The 26,585-nt window shown below is 36.0% G+C and overlaps 1 protein-coding gene across 4 annotated transcripts in view; it reads left to right on the forward strand.

Annotated features, from left to right (window-relative positions):
* Nucleotides 1–26,585, forward strand: part of LOC143342151 (opioid-binding protein/cell adhesion molecule homolog) — a 372,611-nt gene that overhangs the window by 279,442 nt on the left and 66,584 nt on the right. For 3 of the 4 annotated variants that reach the window (XM_076765730.1, XM_076765729.1, XM_076765731.1), the window contains exon 2: nt 16,825–16,917. The exons of the other annotated variant lie outside the window; for it this stretch is intronic. In XM_076765730.1, coding sequence (XP_076621845.1) covers nt 16,825–16,917 — 93 coding nt within the window. The remainder of the gene's footprint in view (nt 1–16,824; nt 16,918–26,585) is intronic. 4 annotated transcript variants of the gene reach the window in all.

Raw genomic sequence — 26,585 nt, forward strand, 5'->3', positions numbered from 1 at the left:
CATAGAATTTCTAAGTATTCTTGATCAAAATATGCGTTGTTTGCATTTTGAAACATTAAAATTCTCCAATCCGTGCAGTAGTTATGATTTTTTAAACATATGCCTGAAACTTCAGTAGAACATTTGAGTTCTGGTCAGACATTGCATTTTTGGTACAGAATTTTTTTCTCGAAAGTGCGTAGGAATTCGGGGTTATGTCTATTCACCAAAAATAATTGTCACTGCTTTCCGCAACCAAAAATAATTTTTTCAGAATGATTTGTTAATTACGCCGAAAAATTTGTGCATCTACCCCCTGTCAATTTCTTTTTTAAATTTGTTTTTGATTTTTAATAAGCACAACCATGGGTAATGTAGTAATACAATTTATTAATATAAAGAAAATAGATAAAATTCCTACGTTTTATTCAACAACTGTTTAGTATCGATGTCACTGCTGGATGCATGCGTCTGTGACTTCTTTGTTTGTATGAAATATAATCTGTAATATTCACCGAAAAATACCTTGGGTCGGGTTAAATATACCGGTTATTTGAACATTATACTAGGAAAATTATTACGAGTTATACTACTTCAAGAATCTCCATAAATTGCTCGAACGATCACAAAACAGTTGTAAGTTTATTTCAATACGATTGGAGTTAGTGGTGATACACGAAAACTGCTTGAGTCGTGGTCTTTTGAGCCGCTTATCCGCAGCTTTACGCGCGTTATTCGATTTTCGCGTGTGTGCATCGTCCCGCAGAAAAGCATCGAAAACAAAGCGTTATCTTTAGGCCGAAACAATGTTCCTCTCTCGATCCGCGCATGAAACAACTGGCTGCAGCCATCTGCTGGGATCGCTATCATCGATCACGTGTGTGATGTATGTCTCGATCTCGACAGCGGATCCCTTTTTAACACAGACGAATGACTGCTGCCCCGAAACGATGGATTTTTTTCTGGGGATCCCCGTTGTACACCAGCGGCATTTGCTCCGGCTAACGAGCACCTCGCAATCCGTCGTGGTTCGCGTTCGATTTACATCGAGTATCGATTCGACCAAAGCCTTTCCCATCAGGTTACAGTTACTCGCGAACGAAACAAGAACCCGAGAAGTTTTCGGCGTTGCAACCGGGGATCCTCGAAATCTCCGGCGCGTCTCGTGCCTTCGAACTGAACGGTTTCGTGTGTACAAAATGCTCGATATCTGTCGTTCGTTCCGCGAGTTTCGCGTTGCTCTTGGATATTAGAGGGACGCGGTCGAACTTTCGCAACAGCCACGCGGAGCGAGAGATGACGTGAAATTGTTCGAGGCAATTATAGAAATTGGAATTTCTTGCGTGCAATTGAAAGTTAGAATGAAACAGGATTTCAATATTTCACAGATCTGGGAACCGAACAATTAATATTTGTTACAGTCGTTTTATCCGATCTGTTCATTATAAATTCTATAAATATCAGAATATTTTCGAGCTCAATTTTTGGGATATTTTTAACGAAATATAAAATAATATCGAAAATGTATTGTAAATGAAACTGTTCAGGATAGGTACAGCGAGCGGGTTTATGATACGGACGTGACTTCTCCGCTATTTTTGAGGATTAGGCCTTCAAGATATTTTTACTTGGCAAATTAGGATACGGTCATTAAGGAACCTCCAAACTTTACACGGGACTTGGAATCCTTGGAGCTCTTCCTTGCCTCAATAGCGATTGATGTATCGTAAACCCGCGTTGGTGCACAGCTGCGGATCACCAGGGTCTCACGGTCGTTGGGCATTTACCAAATAAGTTAATAACAACGCAACGTTCTTGCTCACTCCTGCATGGTCTACCTTGACACTGGATAGCAAGGTAGGCGGGAATGTTGCAAATTATTAGGAACCAATTTTGACCAATCCTCCCTCCGGTAGGCAATGTTCGTCGTTGTCACCTTGGCAGGGGAAACCGAGGTTTCCCTATAGGAAAAATCAGGACGGAGAGTCAGATTAATTTTGACAGAGTTACGCCTTCGCATTTAGTTTCCGCCGCAATCTATTTCTACGTATAAGAAGCAGCAACTTCTGAGAATCAAGATACAAAATTCAGGAGCACAGAGTGGCTGTGCCTTACGCAACGCCCACGGCCAACGTTTGAAACATCACGATTATTAACCCGTGGCCGAAACAGGAACGTATTGGTCATTCGAAATAAGTTTCAGATATTCGTTTGTGAATCGAACGTAGTTCTCGTTAATAAAAATGTTTGCTTCCGTGCAGTTATAGAATATGAAAGTAGGGATGCATCGTTAGCGTTTGAAATTATATTAGGTCGTCCGATAAGTTGGTGCCATTCGATATTCTGAAATTGACGAGGATAAAATTTGTAAATCAATAGAAAACAAAGAAAATTTGTCAGTTCAAGAGATTTCTGACATTTTAAATTGACATCTAGAATTTATGGAAATTTCAAAGAAACAGTAATTGTGTCACAGCTCGAAGTTTGGAATCCACACTGGTTTATGGAACGAAATTTTCTTGATTACGCTTGAGAGTGCATTTCAAAGTATACTAAATTATTTCACTTGAAATTGCAATACTCCCTGAACTATCGGGTTTATGGCATAAGTACCTTAATACCATTTTATAGAGCTTGAAAAACTACATCGAAAAGTGCCATCGCAGTCATAGAGTTTCATTCTAAAAAAGGATGTAGTTGCATCGGTGCATCTAAAACATGCAACTGCACTTTAGAGAAACATGCAATTTTGTAATCTTGATGGCACTACTCGGTGCAATTTATTAATCTCTACAGAAGAGTATTAACATACTTATATCCTGTACCTAACAGTTAGAGAGTTATAGCACTTTAAAGTATATTAAATTATTTCACTTTAAATTGCCATAACTCTTGAACTATTAGGTTTATGGAATAAGTACCTTAATACTATTTTGTAGAGTTTAAAAAACTACGTCGAACTGTGCTATCGCAGCCATAGAGTTTCATTCTAAAAAAGGATGCAGTTGCATCGGTGCATCTACGAAATGCAATTGCACATTTAAAAAAAATAGAATTTTGTCATTTTGATTACGTTATCCGGTGCAATTTATTAATCTCTACAACAGAATATTAACCCACTTGTATCCTATACCTAACAGTTTAAGAGTAACAGCACTTTAAAGTATATTAAATTAAATAACTTTAAATTGCCATAACTCTTGAACTATTAGGTTTATGGCATAAGTACCTTAATACTATTTTATAGAGCTTGAAAAACTACATCGAAAAGTGCCATCACAGTCATAGAGTTTCATTCTAAAAAAGGATACAGTTGCATCGGTGCATCTAAAACATGCGACTGCACTTTACAAAAACATGCAATTTTGTAATCTTAATGACGCTACTTGGTGCAATATATTAATCTCTACAAAAGAGTATTAACATACTTATACCCTGTACCTAATAGTTTAAGAGTTATAGCACTTTAAAGTATATTAAATTATTGCACTTCAGATTGCCATAACTCTTGAATTATTAGGTTTATGGAATAAGTACCTTAATACTGTTTTGTAGAGCTTGAAAAACTACATCGAACAGTGCTATCGCAGTCATAGAGTTTCATTCTAAAAAAGGATGCAGTTGCATTGGTGCATCTAAGAAATGCAATTGCACTTGAAAAAAAAATAGAATTTTGTCATTTCGATTGGGCTATTCGGTGCAATTATTTAATCTCTACAGATGAGTATTAACATACTTATACCCTATACCTAACAGTCTAAGAGTTATAGCACTTCAAAGTTTATGAAACTATTTCACTGCAAAGCGTTATATGTATAACTCTCGAACTGTTAGATGAAACTATTAGCATTAGAGCAAAAGTACCCCAATACTTGTTTGTAGAGTGGAAACGATGCAAATTTACTATGGAACAGAAATTAATTTCACTTTATAGGGTATTTGACGATTACAAAACACATGATTCGGAAATTGAGCGCGTAGTTTTACCAAAATAAGTTTCTCGTATTGTAGTAAAACACTCGGCACTAACATATAGGACGATCTAATACTCTCCCGGTGTCCTGAGTTCAAAAAATATCTGTTTGTTGACACAAATTATTACCAACTAAGTATCGAACGATGAAAACACCCCTTCGAAGCAAATCTAATATTTAATTCTACAAACATTAAGCAAAGCGAATAATACAATCCACGAACTTTGACAAGGTTACAACACACAATTCAAAATCAAGCAGTATCCAATTGTCCAAAAGTAAAATACTGGTTATCCTCCGTACAATTCTCGTTTCCGGCTAGCCATTCTCTCGCGTTGTTCCATCCCCAAGGCGGGCGGAATTTTTCTTTTCGCCGACTTAATCGCCCCGACAAGTCTTTCCATTGTAAATTTAATTAATATCCTCTTCGAATAACAGTAGATAAATCAAAATCGCGGGCACGCCGGAGATACATGGGCCGCGAGGGGCCGCGAGGATATTGCGGGAACTTGGCGAGAGCATAAATTTAATTTCACAGCCAGCCGTGTTAATCCTTCTCTCTTTATGCACCGCGGAGTCTTCTTAGCCGATGTAAGCTAGCGGAACAGGCCATCTAGACGCGGGTGGGTCGGAGACACGGCGACCAGGACGAATAAAAGGACCAACTTCGAGGCGCGGACAAGTTGAAAAACTGGGCAAAATTAGATCCTAGCGGCATCCTCGTTCGCGGCGGCGCGAAAGTGGCAATTGCACAGCAAATTAACTGGCGGCGTCGTAAAAGTGCGAAAACGGTTATACCTCGCCCCTAACCTGGCCCTCTATTTACCACCATCGTTGCTTTGCCGTCGTTGCCGCTATCGCCTAGCTACCAGCAGCTTTTGCTCTTTCCTGCAACTTCGCCGCCTTTTTTCCCGCGGACTAAATAAAATATGGATCAAAGTAACGGAGTTCTTCGTTCGTCCCAGTTGAGTGCGATGCCTCCAGCCGCGGGGCCGATAGAGGGGGATAAGTTCTCAACTTTAGAATGAAGAGACAGCCCCCTCGCGGTGAGTTCAGCTGGCCTTGTATCCGAGCTTCGCGATACAAGGCGGTGATGTTAGTCGCGTGTACTCTTGTTTTAGGTTTCTAACCAACGGGACGAGGCATTTACTGTCGCTGATTTCAATCATTTTTTACTCAAGGTCCTTTCACATTAGATATTGGCCAGGAAAATGGTTTGCATTGCTTTGTACAGTACAACCTCGTTTATCCGAACGAAGTACTGCTGAACTTCAGATATACAGACTCATGACTGAACCTTTATTATCCGAACGCGTGTTCTTAGTAATACGAACCCGTATTCTTATACAGGTTGTTTGGCCACTCCTGGGAAAAATTGTAATAGAAGAGTCTACAGGTCAAAATAGGACGAAAATTAAGAATATCAATTTGTTAATGGAGGTTTCGTTAAAAAGTTATTAACGTTTAAAGTTCCGCCCGTACCGAATTTTTTTCTCGAAAGTAGGTAGGATTACGGAGGTATGTGTATTCACCAAAAATGATTGTAATTGATCCCTGTAACTAAATATAATTTTTTTAATGTGATCTGAAATTTTTTAATTTAATTTTTTAATGACTTTTTAACGAAGTCTCAGTCAAGAAATTGATATTCTTGATTTTCTTATTATTTTGACCTCTAGAATCTCCCATCAAAATTTTTTCCAGGGGTGGCCGAATACCCTGTATAATGGGAGCTAAAATTTGGTGCAATCTGAAACGTAATTTAATACAATTAATTTTATAGATCATATTACATATTGTTCATAATTTATTTGAAAACATTTATAAGTATGTATATAGAATATAATATAATTAATTTGCAAAATGCAAGCTAAAACGTAATTTAATACAATTAATAAATTTGTAGATCATATTACATATTGTTCATAATTTATTTTAAAACATTTGTAACTATGTACATAGAATATAACATAATTAAATAGCAAAACGAAGCAATTAACAAAACAATTAGTAGCATAAAACAATAATTTTTAGGAACAGAAAAATAATAATAACCTTTACAATAATTAACCCTTAATAATAGTACTACAAATTATGAAAATCGTTTACATTAAGAAAAATAGTAAATCTACTAAGGAAAATAATTAACAACCATAAATATAATTAGTTTTTATGTGTTCACGATTTTTGAACAAGTTCTTTTAAGCTCAAGAGGCAATTCAATTCGTAACATTCGAACTTCAGTTATTCGATCGTCAGTCCCGATTATCCGAATGACTAAAAACACGTTAGGAGGGATAAGCACTGAACCTCTATTATCGAACCTCTTCCGTTATCTGAACGTTTGGATAAACGAGGTTCTACTGTATTGTATAGAGAGATTCTGGAAAACAGGAGAAATTGATTTTTATGCATTTCTAACACGTAATTGCATCCTTTTTTTTAATCGAACAACTCTTCACGCTTGGAGTGTGTTTTCCACGTTCACGATGTCACGTACGATTCTTATATATACATTTCGTAAATATATTTTTCACAACCGCCTGCAACGGTTTCTTAAGTTTAATTAAATATCTTAACGCTTCTGCCTGGAATTCTGCTTTCGCTGTACCGGGTAGAATCTAGTTTTTGCCGGGCTGTATTTTCTTCTCTGTTCTTCTAGAAATCCAGTAATCCAGATCTCTTTAGGAATCTTCTCACCGGCGCTTCCTTCCTTCCTAATTTGCCCGCGCGATACGAGAATAAAGTTGCAGTTATACCTCGGTTTCCTGTCCCGGTTAAATTACATTTCTTTTTTCGTCCGTTCTCATAAACAAACTTTAATTAGCTAGTGGAAAATAATAAACGATAATCGGATAAGCGAACAGTTCACCCGATTAAAATCGACAAACTGTCAAAAATCGGGAAAAATAATATTTCCTCTACGCTGTGAAAAATTTAACGAAAGTTACACATATAAATCACATCTAAAATCGTAGCTTGCTGTTAGTATTGAACTGATTAAACTGCAGTTCTGGTTAAGTTGTACGTTCTTCCAGCAATTCTATTTGCAGCAGATTTCTAGGAATTGCCATCGAGGGCATACTCGTTGCATAAATGAAACTTTCCATGATCATTTACCTCGAACGAAGGAAAACACTTCTAAATAAAAGTAGAAAAGCATCGTTCTTTCGCATTCGTGTGTTTTGACATTTTATCGTATTTGGTAAATAAAACATCGAGCCGTCGACATCGTTCGTATCGTTTTTCGATTTTCAAATTGTTTATCTTCTGAGAGACAGTATGTATTTCTATATTATATCAATTTAACATAGATTTTTACATTGATGCATTTGACTTTTAAGCTCCAACGTTTTTTCAGTACGAATGGTGCAAGATATACGTGGAATGTAGAGGAAAGTGGTACAGATCTCTTCCATTTTAACGTAATTTAACGTAATTAATTTTCACGAGCGAAAGCAGAACACGCAAAATATTAATTCACGGCGGTAATATAGTATGGTCCACTTCGGGTAAAAATTTTAATACTTTATCGTATCTGAAACCACAAAATTAATTAAAAATTAGATTGATAAAAGCAATTCATTCTATTTGTTTTGAAACGGTTTCTGCATCGAAAGAAGTTAAGAAACAAGGTAAAAAATATTTTTACCCGTTTAATTAAATAAACGTTGCTCGTTCTAGACGGCAAAAATCGAAACAAACCATGAATTACAGAATGTACTGCCTGTTAACGTCCATTCGAAGCATCGAATACAGAATTCGTAATAAAAATTACCAGAATTGCTGAACCGAAGAAACTTTTTATTTCATCATGATAGTGCATGTCTGCGCATCGCACAACACTCTAGCAAATTAAAGAGTTTACTTGAAAAGTTTTATCTCGTCCTTTTTACTTCCCATTCGATGGGAACGTAATCTTTAACATCTTCAAAGATACCAGTGCACGCGTACATTTTATTAGAAACAAACGAATCTTTGTACGAGGTTTGAAAATTAAGTCGAACACACCGTGTCTAAATATTTTCCATCGAAAGTTCTTGCACGATTCTAAACGCGAACGTAGCTTCGCAATTGCAACGGTTCGCCGTAAGTTCCGGCTTCCGTGGCGTTTTCTTTTTAATTCCCTCTGAATTTTATCTCGGTTGCCGAGCTGGCGACGCTTGAATTAGTTAAAGAGCCTATCGGAAAAGTGGCGACAGACCGGAATGAAGCAACTTGGGTAAAATACTCTTCCGGGTGTATAAAGCTGTATTAGACGTCGCACCTTCCTCGTACAAGTTCACAACAACGGTCGGGGACCTTCGATCCTCTGGGAATTTACATGTGGTCGCGAGCCGTTCGCCGAGACAAAGTGAATAAACAATGCCCTGAAATTATCTTAAGCATGTCGCGATTCTGATTACGCCGCCCGGATTAATATTGGAGGACGCGAGCCAAATACGCGAATCGCTTAATCCACGGAAACATACTCCACGCGGACAGAAACTACTTATTATTAATATTTAAAATCGCGAGCACTTCAATGTTTTGGTAAACTTTGAAATTACGATCTTAGAAATGGACAGCGCGCTACGAAAATTCATCCTACAAAATTAGTATAAGTTTTACTCGAAACGTTCTTGTCTTTAATAATTTAAAATAAAGAATACGTTTGAGAGCGAATGAATATATTGGGTTGTTCGGAAAATAATTTTGTTTTTCTTCATCGTGAAAAGAAACAATTTTCTTATAATATATAAATATTTTACTGAATTATGTACTGGCTATTTTGCTCCGACACCTTTTGCCATCTTCCTGGTAGTAGCATGATTCTATGCTCATAAAATTTCTGATCTTTATTTATAAAAAACTGATGCAAGTGACTTTTGACATCGTCGCTTTAAGTAAATGTTTTATCGTTTAAGAAATTTTTTAAAGGCTGGAATAAATAATAATCCGATGGTGCTGGATCTGGCGAGTATGGTGGATGTGGTAGCATATCCCATCTAAACTGCTTCTGACGAGTTACTAAACTTGCGTGAAGTTTGGCATTATTATGGTGGAACTCAAGTGTCGAGCTTTGAAACGAAACCAAGTCGTTTCATGCGATTATAAACGATCGAATTTGACAAATTTAACCTCTTAACAATTTCTCGTGTTGTTATTCGTCGATTTGCTACAACCAATACCTTTATTTCGCCTTCGTCGGCTTTAACTGGCTATCCAGAACCTGGGGTATCGTCCATATCAAAATTGTAAGAACAAAATTTTGCGAACGAATTTTGGCACTCCCATTCTATTGAAACATCTTTTCCATACACGTTACACAATTTTATTCTTGCTCGAACAGCATTCTTACCCATTTGGTAATACAAAAGCAAAATATGTCGAAAATGCAGCTTCTGATTTTTCATATTTGACGGAACAACAAAGAAATACAATTGCACAGAAACAAACAAGCCTTGATGTGTCAACTATGAAAATATACAGCGTGTTCAGCTACTCCTGGGAAACATTTTAATGGGAAATTCTAGAGGCCAAAATGAGACAAAAATCAAGAATACTAATTTGTTGATGGAGGCTTCGTTAAAAACTTATTAACGTTTAAAGTTCCGCCCGTACCGAATTTTTTTCTCGAAAGTGGGTAGGATTTCTGAGGTATGTGTATTCATAAAAAATGATTATAATTGTCCCTCGCAAAAATAATTTTTCCAGGACGATTTGAAATTCTTTTTTTGCCGAAAAGTTTAGGCACTTACCCCCTGTCGATTTTTCTTAAAAATTTGTTTTTCATTTTTAATAAATTTGTTTGACGCTCTACAGAAAAGTTGTTTAATAGTTTGTTGTAGGTGCCTATGAGCTCTACTTCAGGAAAAAGTATCATTGAAACACATTCACTATTGTAGGAGTTATGTCTGTTTGAAAATTGGACCATTTTTATGGGGGTTTTCTCACTTTACGGGATTAAGGAACAACTTTTTGAATATTTTTAGAATTTCTACATATTCTTCACCAAGGTACGCGTTGTTTGCTTTTTTAAACATTAAAATCGTCCAATCCGTTCAGAAGTTATGACATTTTAAAGATTCGCATGGGGGGTGCATTTCTGGCTTCATATTAGACTTTCGGTCAGGAATTTTTTTCTTGAAAGTGCGTAGGAATTCAGGGGTATGTCTATTCACCAAAAATGATTGTAATTAAGCCCTGCAACCAAAAATAATTTTTTTAGAACGGTTTGAAATTTTTTAATTTCGACGAAAAGTTTAGACACATATTCGAATTTTTTATCGAAAGTGAGTAGGAATTCAGGGGTACGTGTATTCACCAAAAGTTATTGTAATTAACCTCCGCAATCGAAAATAATTTTTCCAGAATGTTTTGAAATTTTTTAATAACTTTGTCAGTCAAGTTATTGATATTCTTGATTTTCGTTTTATTTTAGCCTCTAGAATCTCTCATTAAAATGTTTTCCAAGGGTGGCCAAACATCCTGTATAATGAGAATACGGTATAGAATGAAGTTAGCTGGTTAAAGATACAATTAACGTGTTTGTTGGTAAGAAAACGGAACTACTTTCCGAACAACCCAATATGTGGAATAAGAATTGAACAACGTTTCAAAATATGCTTTTGTATATCGAATATTAATTAACTCCATTTTGGAAGGAACGAGTACTGATCACTGGTTGTCCAATGAAAATGTATTTCTTTTACGCGTATGTCGATATGAAGGATTGTTGAACATTTACGACGAAATTCGTACGGAACAGCTGTAATAGCGATTTAACAAGGTACATCAATTTTTCAACTGCGTCATCGCTCTTCTGCACGTCATCCTCGTTTTTCCCCCAGAACAACCTTTTTCATCTTTCTGCAACATTGATAGATAGATCCAGGCCCGCCTTTCGATACGAATTTGCGAGTAAAGACAAATCGATGTGGGTCCCACGTGACTCATGGTTTTATAATAAATATACACCGCGACAGCCGTCGATAGCCACCCTTATGTTATTTTACTCTTTTTTTTAAATAAACTCGCCGGGGACGTACTACTTTCAAAACTTCGTAGAACTAATGATACGAAATATATTTCCACTGTTGCCCGTGGTACGCGTAGGAAAGGTAAGCAGGCAAAATAAATAAAAATGCAGGTACGATGAATAATATTTACGTCAAATTTTGTGAAATTACTGTTTCGGAAGGCAGTATTTGCATTTGGTAGAAATAGAATTCTCTCGTGATGCGAAATTCTTGACTGTTCTGCGGAGTCAAACGTAGCTCGAATAAATCTTTATTCAAACAATGACAGAATTGTGATAAATGTTTATTTTAGTGACGATAGAATAATAGCCGTTTTTTGTTTTATTTAAATTTATCTCTTTTATTCACGAATAACGAATTATGCTTGCATCGCAGCTTTAGATAGTTGAGTCGTTTATTCTATACGGTTTTCACGCTTCAGGATTGAACTCTTTTCCATCACTCTATATTCCGTAAGCAAACAACAATATTTATTACTCTTTTAATACCTTATCCAAATAAAGTTCTTCCACTCCATTTTCTTCGCATACACACAATTCGTGTGATAAATAACTATCGACGTTGAAAAAACGTAAAACTATAATTGAATTAGTATTAATATTCTTCTGTTTGATTTCGAAATATAAATACAACTATATTTCCAGTTTCCAAACTGTCGATCTGTCTCTTTGTGTTTCTTTAATATTCTTATTTTCTTAAAATTTCATTTCACCTATGTACGTTAACGAAGGTAGATTGGGAAAAATGCGTACGAAGGAATTTAATTCGCGATGTTTAATATATAGAAACGTACTCATTCTTGAAGCGTCCTATCTTTCTCTACCGGAATGCAGCAAGCTTCTACGCGACCCACTATGAATGCAAACAGTCTTGACATCGTAATAGTGTTGAGTAAAGCAAATACGTCTACGCTAAAATGTGGTGCAAAATGGAATTACGAGCGAAACTCTATGCCCGGGAAAATGAAATAAGATAGGATTGCAACGCATCTATCAAAATAAAATAAACGTTAATACAGGAATTGAAAATTAATAAAAAGGAGAACAATGAACGAAATTTCTATAAGAACACTATGATTTTCTACAAAATATTCCTTTATTATATAATTATCTGATACTGTTATGAGGAAATCTTTCGCCAACCACCGCATCGTTACTGGAATACAATAAAAGTAAACAAACTTACGTGTTCAACGCTTGGTAAACTAAAATAATAATATGCTGATACAGACAATGACGAAATTCCTAGAACAGCAAGTATTCCCCAGTTTTAATCACGAATTGTGAATTGTGCATTATATAAAAATGGAAAACAATATTAAAGAGCTAGAGAGTGTAATAAGATACGAATGGAATAAAATTCAAACAACAACAGAAACTAATTAATAATATGAAAAACAGAATATTTTATATAATGAAGATCAATGACGGTGGTACCAGTTACTAATTTTTCAATTTAATTCTCTAAGACATATTTAAAAGATTGTTCTTATACAAATTTCGCCATATTTCCATGTGTTAAACTGTAATACCTTGTTTACAATAAAAATAAACTATTTTCTCCAGATCTATGCAGGAAGTTCAGCCACTCTTGGGAAAAATTTTAATGAGAGATTCTACAGGCCAAAATAAGACGAAAATCAAGGATACTAATATGTTGATTGAGGCTTCGTTAAAAAGTTATAGAAACATTTCCGGACGCACAGTATATTTTCGGTAATGAATTTTTTTCTCGAAAGTAATGATTGTAATTGACCCCCGAAACCGAAAATAATTTTTTTAGAACAATTCTTTTCTCCGCCGAAAAATTTCAGGGAAACATGTGAAGTATAGTCAGACATTACATCTTCGGTAAGGAATTTTTTTCTCGACAGTGCGTATTATTTCAGGGTGCGTCAATTCATCAAAAATGATCGTAATTGACCCCTGCAACCAAAAATAATTTTTCCGTGAATAATTTGAAATTTTTAAATTTAATTTTTTAATAACATTTTAACGAAGCCTCAATTAATAAATTGGTATTCTTGATTTTCGTTTTATTTTGGCCTCTAGAATCTCCCATTAAAATTTTTCCCAGGGGTAGCCGAACACCGTGAATATTACTTTTCCAGCTTCTATTACACCTTAATTATTTCCTAGCATTCCTTTCATTATATCATCAAGATTATTTAAATTTTTATTAAAAATCATAGTGTTCTTATAGAAATTTCGTCCAAATCGAAGAAACGAAAGAATCAAGTAAAACTAGGAGATCAGAGTTAAATTATTCTTCAAATATTTTACAAAAATGGCGACAAATAAATTGCTACAGTTATTTAGGTCAGTTGCCTATTATTCGGGCGAAATTTTGTCCGCGACTGATATAAAGTACGGCGACACTCCTTGGGAAATAAACGCGAGTGCAGTATCATTGTTCTCCGAACACCAAGCAATAAGTAGTAAAGTAAATTTTACGGCGTTGAATAGATTGGACGGACCGTGGAAGCCAGGTAATTCCACACGCGATGCATTCGTCCGTAGCCGATGAAAAGCCAGAAGCTGTTTCCCAATTGCGTACAACATCAGTCACAGCCGAGATTGCTCCATTAATCGTTGGCTGGTCGGCCCGTGATATTATCGTTTCATGATGAGACCACGTCCTAAATAAACGCGGCGCCCTGCGGAATGGCGGGTTTCGTCGGGAAGAGGGTACGCGCGCCGCGAGAGAGCACTCGGGCAACGCGAAACTGGCGAACAGGTGAAAAGAAGAGGAAATATAGTTCGCGCTAGAATTCCAACAATGAAAGCTTTCTTAAGAGTATGGCGTAGGCGGCGGGTGAATGCGGGCACGGCTCGCGGCGACCAATAGAATTCAGTTACCCAAGTTCAAGCGTAGCTGAAAATTTGAAAGCGAAGAGCATAAAGGCGCCTTCGAAAATACGGCTACCGCGCGCTACACAGGTAAACGCGGACGTCATTGTTTCCGTACCCCTTCCTGCGAGCTGTGTTTCGAGTTTCTTGAATTTCAATGAAACTTTCGAACGGCGACGCGACTCTGACGTAATTTGCCAATCAATAGACGGCGGCGATCGATTCCCCGTGGCCATTAACCATTTAAACCGCAGGTTTCCTAAATTTTTGGAAACCGTCGCTCCCGACCGAAAAAGAGAACCTTTCGAGGTAATTGGGTCCCTGGAAAAGTCGCGGAAATAATTCGGGAAAAGAGAATCAGGAGAAGATTGAATCTGTTTGAGTCAAGAAAGATGAAAAAGGTGGATGTTGCGAATCTTCCAACATACTCAAATCAAATCCAAACACATCTAAAATTAAATACTAATAGTTTCTCTAATGTATTCAGCACTATTTTGTCGTATATAATGGTCTCCAAACACTAACACACTTATTTAATGCCAATCTACTTTGGTTGCACAACATAGATCTACCATTTCTAATTTACTTCTCCCAATTACAATCTACTTAACTCGCATCTTGCTCGTCTAATGTACCTAACACACATCTAACACAAATCCTATCTTACACGACCCAGTGGAATTAATCTAATCTTCCCAACATAGTACCCAACCTATATACAATGCAGGTCTGATTCGAACCTAAATATCGTTCTGTTATAACAAGTTTTGTACGCGATTATTTTTCGTTTACAAGAACAGGAAACGCGACAGTAATTTAAAGAGTCGCTTTTCTACGTAGAAATAATATAAGAATCGTTTTCGACGTTTACACTGGTTTTGTAATTACGAATTAACGGGACGGAAGTAAATGATAATGTAAGATAGCAAAGTTTGCTAATTGCCGACACGTAAATGGAAGCGATTAAGAAGAAAGTTTTTCCATTGGGGACTCATAATCTTGTCCTTATTGATTTAAATGTAACTTCGTGAAATAGTAACTACTTTTTAAACTTGAGTTTCGTGGACGATATGAGTTTTATGAGTCATTAAATTTCAGGATTAAAAACGTTTAAAGATTTATATCACTTGCAAAGTGACAGATTGTTAATATTTCGATAATTGAAACGTAAGTGGAAGCGATTGTCCAGCAGCGAGATGTATAGTTTCTATAATTACGAAGTTTTGGGGGGAATTTTAAAACGAAGCGACGAACTCGTTATTCGATTATCAAAGGAGAAGTACCACTCGTACGCGAGTGAAAGAAAGATTGCTTTTCGTTCAACGAAATAATTTCAGTTTTCACCCAAGCGACGTAATCGAGAGCGAAAGAATTCCATGATTCTCTAAAGAGATTAATAATAACGATTGCGCCATATTCAGTTAATTACGCAGAACGCGAGCGTGCAAGTTCTGACAGTTGTTATGCTTCAAGACGAGTGGGACTCTTCAGTTTCTAAAAGCGGCAAGTTAATGAGCCCCGGGTCCCGCTTATTTTTGACTTCGCGTTTCGCTGAAAACGTGGAATTTAATTTTCGTTACACTTGACGGCTTTGTACGCGGGGATTCCTCCTCGCTTATGCAAATTGCGAAATTAGAACGTGGTTACCGTGATTTTTCTGGAATTAAAAGAACTATTCCTATGCTAAGTACCATTACTCGATATTGCTTGAGAATGGAATTCACCATTGGATGTTTTCTAATTTAAGTTCAGCGGTCGCTAGAAATTGTATAAAATATAAAAATAGCAACTGAGAAAGTTGGGCTTCTGATAATAATAATTATGATTGATAATATTCGCTACCGTTTCAATATACATTTAAAATAAATGCAGTTTTTTCATGCAAATTTTTACCGCGTAAACACTTCTATTATTAATATTTAAATATTTTTCTTTTATTTGGCGAGTTTAGAGACGAAAACTAAATATACATAGAAGGTATCAAGCAGAGTGGAAGGGCGAGTTTCAGCGAATAAGGCTGTTTTACAATCTAATCTAAATTCTGAGGGATGAGGAATATATCGGGATTCAGAAAGTTCCGGTGCACTTTGTACGTGTATCGCCGCGGCTGTAAAAAAAATAAAATCACAGAAAGTTAGTTGTTACTGCGCCATAGAACATTTTCATTTACTACTTGTAATTTCTTTTACTTTAGCTTGGAAAAGACCTATTGCCCGTCCTGGTTACGAAAATTACTTTCCGCAGTTGTCAGCGCGGAACACTGCTGAACTCCGAACAGTAGGTTGCCATGATTTCCAACTTTAAATTACCATTTTAGCGCTTTGCACGACCGACGAAACACTGTATCTTATTATTTGCAATAAACGTATCTCTTTTGAGATACGTTATAATACAGCCGTGCAAAGTTCTCGTTAAAGTTGAAACCAATTATGAGCAATCAACTTTCCAACAAAGAAATCGTAAGAATGAACTTTTAAAACATTCTAGCATTAATTTCGAACAACGGATAAATGCTTTTTTAATTAGTGAGTTCGTGGCTGTTTATTGAGAAGAAAATTAATATTTTTATATTAATTATTACATTTATCGATAAGGCTGGGAATCAAGATTTCTTTGTTAGTCACGATGATTAACTTCGATCCCTTGATTATTCGGGGATCCCTTAATTGGTTCTTTCAGTCAACTACCGGAATCAACCGATTAATATCCAACATTGATCGCTTCCCTTCGTCGAGGAGGGTTTGTTGAACCAAAATGTTTGCGACGAGGTACCCGGAGATTTTCGTTCTTTATAAAAAATATCGGCTGGCTTCATTAGGAGCTCCTTATCGAAACAAAGATTCATTTAAATGCAACCGAAAATCGTCCGTTCTAATAAGAAGAGGGGCAAGGACGTAGAACCGTCGAAAGCATCCTTTTATCCACGAGGGCGCTTAATTTACCGTTACGATTCATCGTGGCCCAGTCATTAATGTCTCCCCTCCTTCTTGCCTATTACAGGACGGCAATCGAGGAATCTGGAAGTATTAGGGCAGATATCGGGTCACCATCATGGAACGCAGTATGCATCGATGTCAGAGAGCTACAGGAACAGTGAGTATTCCTTATTTGCTACACGAAATTTCTATAAGAACACTATGATTTTTAATAAGAATTTAAGTAATTTCGATGATATAATGAAAGAAATGCTTGGAAATAATTAAGGTGCAATGGAAGCTGGAGAAGTAATATATAGATTTGGAGAAAATAGTTTCTTTTTATCGTAAACAAGATATTACAGTTTAACACACGGAAATATGACGAAATTTGTATAAGAATCTTTTAAATTTGTTTCAGAGAATTAAATTGAAAAATTTGTAACTGATATTACCGCCCCTGTTCTTAATTATATCAAATATTCTGTTTTTCATACTATTAATTAGTTACTGTTGTTTTTTGAATTTTATTCCATTCGTATCTTATTGCATTCTCTAACTCTTTAATATTGTTTCCCATTTGTATACAATGTTCGTTCGAATAATAGGCAACCGACCTAATCAACAGTTGCAATTTATTTGTCCCCATTTTTGTAAAATATTAGAGAATAATTTAACTCTGACCTGCTAGTTTACTCGATTCTTTCGTGTCTTCGATGTGGATGAAATTTCTATAAGAACTCTATGATTTTTAGTAAGAATTTAAATAATTTTGATGAGATTGTCCGAAAATATTACATTCTTTCATTTTTCGTCCCAGGTCATATGTTTTTTTACAAATTCTATTCTTGCAACTTTATACTCTTGAGTAAGCGGTGACTTAGTTTCCATTTTTGTCGATTTTAACCATCTATCATTATGCAATATTTTCTGTACACGTCGCGTAGTTACAAGTAGATATAAATCTCTGTTTACTTCAGCGGCAGTTATATTATTATTTATTATTTCTTTAAAAATTCGAGAATGGTCACGCCTGGTTAATTTTCTATTGCCTCCACTATAGTGGTTTTTGCCACATTCAATACCTCATTTTAAGTAATTATGTACACAGGTACTAGATCTATTGATTTTTTTTGCAATTTCTCGAATAGAGAATCGTACATCGTGATATGCATCTGTTTTTGCTTTCTCCTGCGAATACAAAACTTTTCATAGCGGCATTTTAATACACCATTCGAATTATTTAATGTTCTCATACGAATATTGTATTTCAGTATCAACACTTACTTTTAAAAGATGTGATCGAGGTTACTCCATGTATGATGAAGTAAAACTGAGGAACACTTGCTGTTCTTTTACAAATTTCGCCATTGCCTCTATTAGTATATTATTATTTCTGTTTACCATGCGTTGTACACGGGAGTTGGTTTACATTTACTGTAACGATGCGGTGGTTTATGAAACATTTCCTCATACCAGCACCAGATATTTATAAAATAGAGGAATATTTTGTAGAAAATCATAGTGTTCTTGTAGAAATTTCATTCACGTATTATATGTATTTATAACATTATTATACATACAGGGTGTTCAGCCCCTCATGGGAAAAATTTTAATGGAAAATTCTAGATGCCAAAATAAAACGAAAATCAAGAATATCAATTTCCTGACTGAGGCTTCGTTAAAAAGTTATTAAAAAATTAAATTTAAAAATTTCAAATCGTTCTAAAAAAATTATTTTCGTTTGCGTTTCGACTGTAATCATTTTTGGTCATTATACATATCCCCGAAATCCTACGCATTTTCGAGAAAAAACTTCCTTACCGAAAATGTAATGTCTGACCATACACGATATGTTTCCCTGAAATTTTTAGACAAAATTAAAAAATTTCAAATCGCTCTAAAAAAATTATTTTTGGTTGTAGGGGTCAATTACAATCATTTTTGATGAATAAACATACCCCCGAAATCCTACTTAGTTTCGAGAAAAAAATTCCTTACTGAAAATATAATTTCTGGCCACAAATCGCTACTCGAATTTTCATGCGAATCTTTAAAACATCATAACTTCTGAACTGATTGGGGGATTTTAATGTTTAAAAAAGCAAACTACGCGTATTTTGGTGAAGAATATGTAGAAATTTTAATAATATTAAATAAGTTGTACCTTAACCCCGTAATTTGAGAAAAACCCCATAAAAATGGTCCCATCTTCAAACAACCATAACTCCTACAGTAGTGAATATATTTCAATGAAACTTTTTTCTGAGGTAGAGCTTATGGGTACCTACAAAAAAGTATTAGACAACTTTTCTATAGGGCATCAAACAAAATTACTAATAATCAAAAACGAATTTGTAAGAAAACTCGACAGGGGGTAGGGTGCCTAAATTTTTCGGTGGAAATAAATTTTTTCAAATCGTTCTGGAAAAATTATTTTCGGTTTCGGGGGTCAATTACAAGCATTTTTGGTGAATAGACATACCCCCGAAATCCTACGCATTTTCAAGAAAAAAATTCAGTACGGGCGGAACTTTAAATGTTAATAACTTTTTAACGAAGTCTCCATCAATAAATTCGTATTCTTGATTTTCGTCCCATTTTAGCCTGTAGAATCTCCCATTATAATTTTTCCCAGGGGCGGCCGAACACCCTGTATATTATATGTATTATTTGTTCGTTACGTAACAACTACGATGATAGCAATAATAATAATAATAATAATACGCGCTTATTGTACCATCTTACATTAAGAAAATTTAGAGTGAAAACAAAAATGCATAGAATTAAAAATAAGTATGTTTTAGATCACATTCTGTTACCTTTCGCAATTTTTATAGTCAACGTTCTAAAAGCAAATCGATAACTATACTTCAGAGTGTTTTCGGACCATTCTTGAAGTATTCTTCAAATATGAAGTTACATTTGATATCGATGACCAGATATTCCCATTTGTAACGAGAAAAGTGAGTGGTCGTTCAGCGCTGACCATAATCCAGCTTGAAATCAGTAGTGAGAGCCGCGAAATCTCGGGGGATTAGCGTGATAGAAGGCTCGATCTCTCTCTCTCTCTCTCTCTCTCTCTCTCTCTCTCTCTCTCTCTCTCTCTCTCTTTCCTCGATGTTGAAAATCACACACTCGCGATGTGGTGAACATCTAGCGGAACGCTAGCATTATTACTGTTACTGTTGTTGTTTCCGTTAAAAGCTGAAATAAACTAGGAAACGGCCGTGTTTTCGCATTGCGTTAACGACTGTGCTGCTATACAACCCGGGGCAATGAAATGGACCGTTTCGCGTGGCATCCAGTACACGGGTTTCCATTGTAAAGTAACTTCTCTCACGCTAGTTCTCGTCTACCGAAACTTCGTACTCCTTCGATATGGAATCACCGCAAATAAGAGACGCTACCGTCGCGCCCTAGGATAACTATATTTAATTAATCCCGGAGGGGTATAACCGTCGCGAGAACAACGTTCGATACTGAATTTTTACTGCAGCGATATCGAATATCCATTAATTGATATTGCTAGATACAGTTTGCTGGCTTTGGAAGATTTCAATGCATTATTTACGCTTTAAGCAGTTATTGAATCTCGCCGAAATAACTTCTGAGTTTTCGAATTAACGATCTGTTAACTAAACCCTTACTCTTTAAACATTTGAGTAAATTTACGGATTTCCTATAAAACCTTCCTCTGCGTTTCGTCCTTTGATTATGAAGCTTAAGTTCAGGATTTATTCCTGTACTTAGGTCTATTATCGACGTGCAATTTAGTTACTTATACCTAATTAAATATTAACAATCAATTTTTGGATACTAATATTCATTTCGTATGTTCAAAGTGGCAGAATATTTCGTATGCTTTTAATATTATAATACGCGATGACGAATTCAAAAAATCATCGAGCCTGGAATAATGCAAATATTTAACAATTCATTATACGCCTGACTGTTGAATATAAAATCAGACAATCGGAAGGACAGTTAATGTCATTAATTTATTCATTGTTATTCGTTGCCTGCGCGTGTTTTGCATATAGCTGTTGCTTATAATCGAAAATTTTTGTGCATCGAAATTGCGAATAAAATTATTGCACGCATTGTACGTAAATAAAATTTTATCGAAATTTTAATGTTATCCATTTTGTACGAATTCAATTTTATACAAGTCCTTGTGGTCGTAGCACCTGTACTCAGATTCCAGCGTCTCATAGTACCCGACCTACTTAGGCAAACAATTAACCTGTTTTCCGAGAGCAAGCTCCGGCAACGAGTAGCCTCGCAGTTTTTTTCATTCTGTGTATCTGACAAAGTGATTTTTTTACCTTAATCAATCATACTTTAAAGCTACGTTTGACCTATATTAAACGACTTCACATCAAAGCCGCGTTAGCAGCATTTTTTAATTTCTAAGTCACTCGATCACGAGCCACCCGCAACAATAGCCCGTTCTAACAAAGTCCCTCATTATGGCAGATTACCCGCTCCAACGTCAGCAACTGAAATTTATGTTTCCGGTAAATCATATTGAGTGCAGGAATAAATACCAGCTTTAACGAGTCTTTATAATTACGAGGGTGGTCCCAGAAGTACCCGATCTAACAAAAAAAACACATGAAATTTAGGAACGAATATCTTTATTTTTCAACATAATTAGCTGAGTACAGCGGTGTTCAATAGCTTCGATGCCCTGTTTATAATGAGAACCATCGAGCTCCTCAAAATAGCCATTAACCGCAGACTCCACCTCCTCATTATTGGAAAATCTTTTACCACCGAGCCATTTTTTCAAGTTTGGACGGTGAAAATAATCCGAGGGGACTAAATCTGGCGAATAGAATGCGTGAGGGAGCAATTCGACCTTTAACTCCTGGATTTTGGCCATCGCGATAACGGATGTGTGAACTGGTGCATTGCCTTGGTGAAACAACACTTTCTTTTTCGCCAAATGCGGCCGTTTTTCCTTGATTTTGTCACTCAAACGCCGCAATAAATTCAAGATAATCAATGAAAATTATTCCACATGCATCCCAAAAAATTGACGCCATGACCTTGCCAGCAGATGGAACTGCCTTCGCCTTCTTTGAAGCTGGTTCTCTCCTTACAGTCCATTATTTCGACTGTTTCTTCGACTCAGGTGTGAAGTGATGGACCCAGGTTTCATCCATAGTTATGAATCGACGCAAAAACTCGACTTTATTCCTGTGAAACATCGCCAAACACTCGATTGAAACATCCTCGCGACGCTGTTTTTGTTCTATTGTGAGCAAGCGCGGCATCCATCTTGCGCACAGCTTTCTCATATCCAAATTTTCAGTCAATATGCGTTGTACAGCACTTTTTGAAATGCTTACCATGTCTGCAAGCTCGCGCATTTTCAGTCGACGATCATTCAATACTGTTTTGTGGATTTTCTTCACCATTTTCGGTGTGGTCACTTCATTTGGTCGACCACTGCCTCGTTTAAATTCTGCCACCTAATATTTTATTGTTGCAAATGAAGGAGCAGACTCCTCTAGAGTAGAATCTAGTTCAATTTTGATATTGGTTGCACTGAGGCCTTTCAAATGAAAATATTGTATCACATAACGATGACCAATTTCTTCCATGTTTACAAATTCACTGAGAGCGTTCACTATTAATGGCTGTCAAACAAATACTAAACAATGTTGCGTCTTCAAACTTAAAACTTGAGCTTTGTAAGGTTGGTACTTCCGATCATAGTCATTTTTTTTAAACAATAACCGCCATCTACACCTCAGGCCAGGTATTTCTGGGACCACCCTCGTACGTTGAACGTTGAATGAGATTTTTTTTAAATGGAAACCTCGCTAATATCTCCCATCGTTTCGCGGAGTATGTTTAAAATACACCCGTTACACAGTTCTCCGGCAGAGACTGTTATCGAATCACCGAGTTACATCATCGTATAAAAATTCCGAGCGTATTCAGAATGTATCCGATATACTACGAAGTTCACTTCAGTATTCCATTGTGAACATTTTCATGGCATCAGGCGATCAATAATTGTAGAAAAATCGCTCTAAATGTGCTGGGACTGCAGTCGAAGCCGCCATTCTTCCGAGCGAAAAATATATCATCTGTGTCACAGAAATCTGATGAAATTCTATCCCTGTCGTTCGCTTTCTTCAGGCTCCGGCGTTTTCATCCCCCTCGCCAGACTCTAACAATTAGCTGGATGTCCTTTTGTTCCTTCGGATCCGACACAATAAAGATCTCGCGTTGCCATGACACGGACAATCTCAATGCGTCATGATTATTTCGAGTCTCCCATTATTTCTCCGTTATCAATTATACAATAGGTTCACGTTGCTCTGAATTTTTCTTGCTAATGTATCGCGTAAGGAAGGAATAATGATTGTTCACGTTGATTGTTAATTATTTAACGCGGAAAGTTCAATTTTTCAAACGTTCTTTATTAGTTTCACGATGGTTCTCCGTTTAAATTTTATTATTTTGTTTACTCGTTTAACGGCTTTGTTCGCCAAAACACAGAACACTATCGAATGCGTGACATACAGAAATGAAAAAGAAAGAAGAGCGTAGACATTGATTAAGCGACGGAAAAAGGGCGAGGTCCAACGCGAATCGCTGTTTTACGAGTTACCTCTAATTTGCCATACGCTGCGTACTTGCTTTTTAAATGTCGATATTAAAATTCATTAAAACGTTGCGAATTGAGGAGACCAGGCAGTCAAATTGAGCCGTTTTGTAAGGGCTTATTAAAAAGATACGGTTTGGTATAAATAATTTCAAGGTTGCTTCAGTTTTTTTAACAAAAATGTAAAATTTTTGTGCATCAATTGATGCATCTTTATATTCTCTTTAAAAAAGTGTAAGAGGTCTTAGGTCGAAAATTGACTAGTTTAGAGACCATGATTTTTGTTCCCAATTCCCATTTACGCGACACACTGTGCAACGTTATGAAATTCTGGCATTTAATTTCTAAATAGTATTACTTTTGAAAAAAAACTTAAAATAATTGATTTTCTGACTGTATGATCCCCTGAAACTATCCCAAATTCCTTTCGTGGCAAGTACAGGGAAATGTTTCTGAAACGTTTCTGTTACTTTGCTGAAAACATCGTTTATTAAACGGTTGTATATTGAATCGTTCGATGGAAAAATACCACTCAATGACACTCAGTAACTGGCTATGAAGTTATTCGACAGATGTCGTATACAGGGTGTTTTGCCACCCCTAGGAAAAATTTTAATGGGAGATTCTAGAGGCCAAAATAAGACGAAAATCAAAAATATCAATTTCTTGACTGAGGCTTCGTTAAAAAGTTATTAAAAAATTTCAAATCATTCTGAAAAAATTATTTTTGGTTGTGAGGCTCAATTATAATCATTTTTTGTCATTAGACATATCCTTGAAATACTACCCACTTTCGAGAAAAAAATTCGAGTAGATACTGAAATTTTTAGGCGATATTAAAATATTTCAAATCATTTTGGGAAAATTATATTTAGTTACAGGGATCAATTACAAGCATTTTTGATGAATAAACATATTCCGAATTTCTACGCATTTTCGAGAAAAAAATTCTTTACCAAAAATCTAATGTGAGGTCAAACATGCTTCCCTGAAATTTCATGCGAATCTTTAAAATGTCATAACTCTTGAACAGATTGGACGATTTTAATGTTTAAAAAGACAAACAACGCGTATTTTAATGGAGAATATATAGAAATTCTAACAATATTGAAAAAATTGTTCCTCGACACCGTAAAGTGAGAAAAACCCCCTAAAACTGGTCCAATTTTCAAACGGTCATAATTCCTACAATAGTAAAGGTATCTCATTGAAAATTTTTTCTGACACAGAACCCATGGGTACCTACAAAAAAATGTTAGTCATCTTTTCTGTAAAACGTCAAACAAATTTATTAAAAATGAAAAACACATTTTTAAGAAAAATCGACAAAGGGGTGCTGAAATTTTTCGGTGGAAAAAAAATTTCAAATCGTTCTGAAAAAATTATTTTTTGCTAGGGGGAGTCAATTACAATCATTCTTGGTCATTAGACATACCCTCGAAATCCTATCCACTTTCGAGAAAAAAAATCCAGTAGCGGAAGCCTCCATCAACAAATTAGTATTTTTGATTTCCGTCTTATTTTGGTCTCTCGAATCTCCCGTTAAAATTTTCCCCAGAGGTGGCCGAACACCCTGTATATTTGGTCGTGGTTCGACTCATCCTGCTTCAGTTCTTCGAAGTTCCCTCTGCAGAAGTTGGTGGTTCGCTCTGTTGTACCACATCCGTTACTCCTCGCCGCGCTCTATTATTCGGTCCCGCATTTTCTTCTTCCATACGTTGGAGAGGGAACATCTTTCTTCCTTTCTTTCTATTTCCACGTTTCCCCGCCAACCACCGGCGACTAATCAACGGCATTGCTGCGCGAGAAATCCTACGATATGACCAATTCCGCTCCAGGGGAGCGCAGAGGGGCTCATATATTCCGCGTTAAGTCGACATTTTCTACCCTCCTGCTCTCTTGATAATGGGTTCCGGGTTGATTCTGGAATGAATTCCGTGGATAGCGTTGCCACGGTCCCAGTTAGTCGTGATTTTGAATCTTTTACGATTGCTGGCCACTGGTTTAATGATTTTATTAGAGCCTCTAACCATAAAATCAGATCTCCTAGCGTTCCGCCACGGGTATAATTGAAACGTTCCGGGATTTTTGGGATCTCGTTCGTGCATTTGCGCGACGGAAGGGGTAAACGAGAATGGCGCTGTACGAATTTCATTTCTAGCGCAGGTAATTTAAATTTTCGTCGTTGAACGAGAGTAATGTTGTGAACGACAACAGCAGAGCGAAAAGAAGTTAGCGAAACGTAAATAAGTGTTGCGAAACAGATTTTATACCGCGTAAAAATTTTAGCTGTAGGTAAATAGAAGTTTGTTTACGTTGGAAATATTTACCGGTATAACATCTACTTTTCACTTTCTGTTTGTTGAAGCGTATCTTATTTTCGTGTAAATCCCGTTGGTGATAACAGTTGCGCAGTAGTTTCTATAAAACAGTATTAGTCCAAAAACAAAGATTTTTTTCTATTTGCGAAGTAATAAAATATATGAGGGTTAGAGAAGACAAAAATAATACTTGTGTTATATGGCGAAACATAAGTAGTTCGAACTAAAGTAATGCACATTAATCATACTCTTCGTATCTCGAACGTGGACGAATGGCGTACAGTTAGGGCAAAAAACGATCTATAACGTGAGGCTTATGCCAGTAACAATAGTATCTAGCTGGAACATTTTAGGTCGTCTTTAATTTTTGAAATTAAATTTGAATTTCTTACGTATAATCAAATGAGTTGAAAGTATTATGAAACATCGCCCATGTGTTTGGAGTAAATTAAAAAGCATATTGATGAACAGTGGAAATTATAGAAATCAATTTAAAATTGAAATTATTATCAATATTATTAATATTTTATTGATTATTAACATAAATTTGTAATTATTTGCAATTAATATTGCGTAATTTATTCACAAAGTATTAATTGGACGATCAAAAAATTTGTATAAAACCAGACAATACACAATTCCCCTATCATCGCGTTAATTTATACTGTATTTTAAATTAGGGTGAAGAAAATTATTTATCACCAATGACAGATTGGAAAAATAATATTTTGAATCGAACCAAGTGGATTGCTACATCGTTTCCAATATAATAGTTACGTATATTTCGTAAAAAAGTACGCGAGAATGTTTATTGTTTGAATTCACGTTTCGAGCACGATTTAAATGACTCACAATGGGGGGTCAAAGATTGCATATAAATTGCAAAACCCAAGTTCGATT

Source organism: Colletes latitarsis, chromosome 5 (genome assembly GCF_051014445.1).
Source record: "Colletes latitarsis isolate SP2378_abdomen chromosome 5, iyColLati1, whole genome shotgun sequence".
Taxonomy (NCBI): domain Eukaryota; kingdom Metazoa; phylum Arthropoda; class Insecta; order Hymenoptera; family Colletidae; genus Colletes; species Colletes latitarsis.